At 32.4% G+C, this 7,208-nt stretch overlaps 1 protein-coding gene across 1 annotated transcript; it reads right to left on the reverse strand.

The window, feature by feature from the left end:
- Positions 1-84: 84 nt before the first annotated feature.
- Positions 85-6,756, reverse strand: LOC136785291 (bumetanide-sensitive sodium-(potassium)-chloride cotransporter-like; the record flags this gene model as incomplete). Its single annotated transcript, XM_066746334.1, has 5 exons — positions 6,227-6,756; positions 4,591-4,960; positions 630-789; positions 450-545; positions 85-276 (listed from the first exon to the last, which is right to left on the reverse strand). Coding segments are annotated over exons 2-5 (721 nt in total), but the record flags the coding sequence as incomplete, so codon positions are not given.
- Positions 6,757-7,208: the final 452 nt, after the last annotated feature.

A 7,208-nucleotide genomic window follows, 5' to 3' on the forward strand; every position in this document is an offset into this window, starting at 1 on the left:
TCACGCAACCTATCAGAAAATAGATAGTATTTATTTAGCAAATCAATTTATTTGTCCTTTTCATCAATCCATTCGTCAACTGACCTATAATTCTAATATCCGTGATTCCACAATCGATGATACAAATTTCATATGCCTTCAAACAATCGCGAACGCTTTCGCAGAATCCTATTACATACATTGAACAGGCAACCGCATTCGCCAATGAAAATATTAATCCTATCGAGCCTCCAAATTCAGGCCCCAACGATCTAGAAATCATATAATATGTTCCACCTGCGATTAAACAGGTGAAGACCATTTACTTCAATACTCTTGTAGTCAAGTAGTCGGTAGTCGTTACATGTAATATAATTTTTTTATTGTAGTAAAAAATTGCAACTGGACAATAGTATTATTACACAAATAAATGTGTCTCATTAATATAGTAAAACACATTTCATATTTACCTCCCTTAATAAGTCCATTAGTGCTGATAGCTGACATTGATAGTGCTGTGATAGTAGTTACTACTGTTGTCGTGAGAATCAAGAAAACTGATTGTCCTGGAAAAAGATACGATTAACATAGTTCAATTATTTCAACTGTTTGATCATCAAGAAATATTGAAATAAATCTTCCAAAATTACCAATGCCAGCTTGTGCCACGACCCATGAAAGGCGCAAGAATAGCATAACACCCCATATGTTTAGAAGACATCTCATTAAAACCCCTTGAATCCATCCGAATTTAAAAGCTGAGCTTACAGACTTTACGTGGGAGATTGGTAAAATGTGCGATCCAGAGCTCTACAAAAATTTATTAATTTTTTAGTAAAGTTATCCAACAAATTTATAAGAGATTGAATTCAGTGCTGGGTAAATAAAAACTATTAGTTATGAGGCTGTCATCGGTATAGAAGGCAATTCATTTGAATTCTTTTCCTAGTTAAGTAATAAAAACTAACGATTTATGTAACAATAAAACTTCGTGTATCACATAACATTCTATTCATTCGAAAATAATCTTTAACAGTAAGATTATCAAAATATATCTATTTTATTTTTGTTGAATTTAACACATAATATGACAAATATGAGAAACGTCATTATTTCTGCAATGTTTTTGGTATTTTTGTCTCAGTCCAATAAAAACACTAGCCAAATATCGCTTTTGCAAAAGTTCTAAGCGTCAAACAACTAATTTTTAATGACAAATTGGATAATTGATTTCAAAGATGCAATTTTTTTTCTACGACAGTAAATAGACAATAATCATTTTTTCAGGCCATTAGCTGTCTGATATTAGCTATTAGATATTACTACAGACCTTATGTATAGCTCTTTCGAAATATCCGGTTCAGAATCGGTAAGAAATTAACAGTATCTGTTGCTTAAATACTTATTTTTATTGTAAATTAATATCAGAAGCTGCTACATTGAATGCACAAAATATAAAATAGCTATGAATGTATAATGCAGAAGGGAATTTAACAGACAAATTTATTAATGAATGAAGTTATTTGTGAAACACGATGTTTGGAGAAAAATAGTTATGTATCATTACTATAGTTAAATAATTGAGTCTCGATGGTATATATAGAAAAATTATATATCAAGATTTCGTTTTATTGTGTTATTGATGGGTTTCTATTATTACAGTCAAGGAGAAATCATTCTGCATTTCTTATGTTTGTTTATCCCAAGTCAGTTTTCCGATAGACTTAATAAACAAATCCTGATAAACAAGTATTTTTTAATGTTCTAAAAATGACTAGATTATTACAACTCCAAATTTTCTCATTCTGTCTAGACAATCGTTGAAGCAATTAATTCTTATAAATGGAAATTAAAGGGAAAAGATAAGTTTTAATAATAATAGATATGACACATCAGCAATACAATGGAAATTCAGGTGTCTTCATAGTGCTATGAAAAGGAAAAGAGAGAAAATTAAGATGTGTATATGCCAGTGTACACAGCTCGCTCAACTGAATTAATAGGTAGAAGACAAACATTGTGCTATTTCTGATAGCACTATTAAGATATATGTATGTTTGATTCAACGAGATATATTTAAATTTTTCACTGCCTTATGTGCAATCTTTTCAATTGACAATTTCATTATTAGTTATATCTATATCTATTTAATGTCAATAATGCTAATCTCGACTAAAATGTGTAACAAGCATATAAACAATATTTTTTTGTAAGCATTTGTTGGACGACATTAACCAATTTTTTTTTTAAGAGGTGACATTGACATTTTTAATAAAATTTTTAAAATCCACAAAATTCTCGATTTATCAAAAAGAGAGGAAACGAACAAATCGAGTTGTGCATATATTAATAGGTGTACATGTACTACGTGTCGGATTGAAGTTTTACAAACGTCAGCCCCGAGCATTTAATGAATGACACATAGTCGTGAATTTGTCATCGTTCCAGATGAAGCTTTAATTATTCGGGCAAACGTGAGGGTCTATTCTTTGACCTGAGAATCACGAATCATATACGAGGGTCGTTAATTACCAATGTGGCCTCTTCTCGCGACTTGTAATAAAAAAAAGTATGTCAGCAATAGATTTTTTTAATTTTATGAGCGATCACAGTAGTAGCACAAAGATAACCCACTTTTTTATTTTACAGTAGCGAAAAGTCAAACGGACTAGCCAGATACCTTATTTAGAAATATATTTAAATAAAACGACATGTCAGATTTATTATTTTTCTCCTTCATTTCATTTTCAAGCTGTTGGACGTAACGTAACTCTTAACTTCTTACCAATGTTAATTTCAACCCTGTCAAAAATACTCAACAATACTTATAAATTGTACGTTTTTACGATGCGAAATAACTCATTTTCTTCAGCTTCTACAAAATACTGTAATGATTTGTCAATGAATCTTTTTAAAGAGTCGATATTTCATTGCAAATTAGAAATTGCTCAATTGGGGTTTACGTGGTAATCGTGCAAAGAATAGTTTGATTATTGGCATTCCGCCACTATTCATCGATAAAATCTCCAATTCGCTAATTGAATTTTAATTTATCGAAGTGATTGGCATTCGGTAGCTCATTTTTATTTTATAGCTCGTCTCTCTAATCGACCTTCTCACTCCAGTAAAATGTCCCTTAAATATCCCTTTTGCACTTTTCTCGCGTATAAACAAATCTACATCAATCATGATTAATGGTGCCCATGGTTGTTTCAACGACCCTTTTTTAGTCCATATCCAAAGAGCTAATAGGAGAAGAGCAGTGAGGCTTTTGAATATATGCTCCCAAAGCCCATATTAAATCTTTATTCTTCCGAATCAACGACTTTTAATAGATTTTAATTAAACGTTCTTGTGCGATAAAGGTTCCATGTGTTCAAACGCACTTTATTCGAATCCCAAACACTATGCGACAATTCATTTCTATATATGCGTTGAAAGATTATCCAAACAACGTCTGACGCTAAAGCTATTTATCCTTCAATTACTTCGACATTGATCTCGAGAATGTCTTAAAATATCTGTGTGATACTTAAATTAAAATTAATAACAAATTGTATGAAAAACTTGACGTGTATCAAAAAGCTTCTTATTAACACTGATCAGAAAACTTATCAATGTATTGGCCTCGAAAATTCAATGAAATTTTCCGTCGAGAACTCTCGTGAAAAAGTCGCGGCAAAATGCAAATGTTTGCAAGATGTGCTGCTGAATAAACAAGACCTGATATTCAAGTTTTAGTGTCAGTAATAAACGTTATACCTAAATAAGAGATAAATTCATAATAATACCTCAGCGGCTATTCGATTTCTTAGTCATTGAGTGAAACTTAATCTTTTGTCAAATACTTAAAGAGAGAGAGAGAGAGAGAGAGAGGGAGAGGCACTTAACTAAAACAGACTAAAATCTTAAAAAGTTTCTTCCTGAGTAAGTCATTCTGAATTCAAGCTTTTTCAGCTTTGACGTAAGTAAATAAATATTGTGAATGTTTATTCTTTACGATTAAGGAATGTACTTAAAATATAAACTATAAACTTGTTAACACTAAACTACCTAATGCAATTATGCTAATTGAAAAACTACAGATCTACAACTGCAAACGATACAAACATTGATCATTTCCGGGTGATACGAGATTAGAGAGAAATAGAAGAGATAATTAATCCGCGCGTTTATATTAAGCATCCTCGTGTACCAGCCGAGATAATAAAATATTTAAAGGGAGTCAAAAAACGAGATAAAATTACTCATTAGTTTAACAATATATGTGAAAGTCACGCAACCGAGTACATGCATCATGTTAGATCGAAGAGACTTAGAAATAAATCTAGAGAAAAATGAAGACTGCTTAATCTAATCAGCCAATAATTAAATAATTTATTGGCGAGACGCTACGACGACGATATGCCTTGGAAAATACAAACAAATGCATAAAACTTATCGCGTATGGTACACGAGACCAATTGGAAGAGTGCCATCGAATGGCGCCAATTTCCAATAATCCTTGAGGCAAACTGAAAGTTTATTCGTGAGAATGACAATTATGTAATATTCACAAAGAAAATAACTTAATTAATTATATAGTTCTACAGAGATGTCGATATTTCTTACTTTATGGAGAAGAGTAGGGTTGTGCAATTCGTCAAGCGAAGGTCTGTGTGCTGCCTGAATGCTCATTATATTTCTATAATTATCAAGCCTTGGAAGGGCCTCCCTAGTCATGTGTCTGAGGGACTTTCTAGTCTCCTGTTCGCCCAGAAGGCTCTGTCTCCCTTCCATGCTGTCCACTCGATTAACGTGAAACCTTGTCCTTCTCAAAACATTTAATTCCACCGTCTCGGATTCGTCCTCGGTGTTCCTATTTATTCCGTTTTCATGCGCCATAATTTCTCCAAATGTTTCTCAGCTTCTTCTTTCGAAATTTAAATTTCTCTTCCACGCTCCTCCGTCGATCCGATTCCTCGCTGGCTCTGCGAAGTATCTGCAATTAACAAATAACATAAATCGAGAGATTGTATTTTTTTTAATTAAATTAGAATTATCGTAATTTGTACCGGATTTCTCATTAAATAGTTACATTACTCTTATCTACAAAATGAGTAATATGATTAAATAGTAAATATGACTCAAATATATTACAGATAAGGTACCGAGAAAAAGTGGTAAATTTTTAAAGTTATAATAAATATTACACGAAGGATGTCGAAATTTCAATTGAAATTTTTTGTTCCATTATAATTGGGGCTTACTGCCCTTGGCTCGTGCTTACAATTAGTTAATTACATTTGCGTGGGCTTTCAATTATGAAATTACTCTTGTTTACAACGCCATGCTTATAATTACACGCTTCGAATTAGCAATAAATTCGAGAAAATCTAATTTTAAAATTGATTTCGTCAAATTTTTGTATATAGGTATGATTTTAAAGACGCACAATTCTCCAATCGATAAATAAATATCGAATAGTTTAAAGGTCTATTACAATTTTGAGTAGGTTTATTTCTAGGTAATGTTCTTCCCACGTGTCGAACACGTGACTTCAATTCTTAAAATGACGGTTTAAAAAAAATCTGAATTATCTAAATAAAATATATATTAATTAAATTGATTAGAAATTACGCAAAGTCCAATCCTGATAGAAACAATTAGTCATTAAAAATTTTTAACGAATGACTAAGTAAAAAAGAAATTAAATACCTTTGACAAAATATATTTGAGTGAAATTTAGATTTATTCTCATCGTTTTAAAGATAAGCCCTAAACGCGGTTAATTCTAAATATTTACAAAATTGTCCAATTTGATTGTTGCTCGTTACACAAGTCTTTGCATTAGAAACAGCGCCATTTGAGTTATTGAAATTGAAAGTAGCTGTGACCAGTTTCATGGAACGTTGTATTATTTTTAACGCGTTTACTCTGTAAAGCCCGCAGGATCTGAGCGGTTAGCAAAAACTTGTACAGCCTAGGAATATTATGTCGATATCGGGCCGCCATATAGGGTATAACTCGCATGGCCACTGCAAACATTAGCTCATAATATTAATGAAAATATTGGAAAAAATTTAATAATCCTTTCGACTAAAAATACCATAAAATGTGCTGATGTAACTAATGTTTTACCTATGTAATCCACTTTACGTATAACATCAATAAAATTCGACAATGAAAAACTGTCCAATAAGCAATAATTTTATTCTTCGGTATCAATAAAGCACTAATAAAAATAAATTTAAGTACTAAAAAATACCTTTCAGATTATATCAGGTATAAGCTTCGAATATGCTACGGCGTAACTTTTTATGAGGCAGTGGAAAAAATCTCGCCAATATCAAGGGAGGTTTGGAATTGAAGGGTCTTCAGGATTCTAGGTACGCAGCTGACATGTGTATAACTCGCCGGCTCAATTTTCCAGCCTTTGTGAAAAACCTTTGCGGAACGTCTTCATCCCAAGACTGTTCTACGTTGACTTTTTATTTTTGGAAAGAGTTTTCTCACATATGTTGGTTCGATGTTATTCGGCTCGCTTATTATTACGAAGAATCTACGATGCGTTTGCGAGCACGTGTTACTCTTGTCAATACATTCACGCCGGTAATCGCGACACGGGACGGCATGACACAACATAAAACATCGGAGCACCGAGCTTCGCAAAAATCCGCTTACTACTGACGACGCGCAACACAATTCTTCTTTACTTATAACGCGTGGCGTATCGTAATCCGTAGCTTTGTACCACACAACCATAGCCGTTTGGAAAATCGACACGTGCTCAGCTGGTCTGGGGAGCCGGGCTACCCAATGACCCAACTGGTGTCTCCTGCACAAGCGTACGACCTCAACGATGCTCGCTGAAGTAAACGGAACTAACCCTAGCAGACTATTTTTCAAAATACGATATAGAAGTCAAAAACAAATTTTACAAAAATTCTGCTTAGAATTCAACATGTGCCAAATTTTAACAGTCAAACGTTAATTATTCAATTTTGCAATTTTCATGTATAATTATATTAGAGTTTTAATTAGAAATTTGTTAACTGTAATATTTATTTCACGTCTATGTTAAATGTTGAATTAATTGTAATAATTAGAAACCATTGTCATGTCAGGAGTTTTTGTAGATTTTTTATTCCAATTTATTTGATTATAAATTAATAAAAACCTTTGAATTTGGTTAAAATTGAATTTATTTTAATCGGAGTACTCCTGGTAATGCAGTATAGCAGACCACA

This window comes from Prorops nasuta, unplaced genomic scaffold, assembly GCF_024137725.1.
Source record: "Prorops nasuta isolate Cenicafe-Biocafe unplaced genomic scaffold, Cenicafe_Pnas_1.2 PNAS00228, whole genome shotgun sequence".
Lineage (NCBI taxonomy): Eukaryota > Metazoa > Arthropoda > Insecta > Hymenoptera > Bethylidae > Prorops > Prorops nasuta.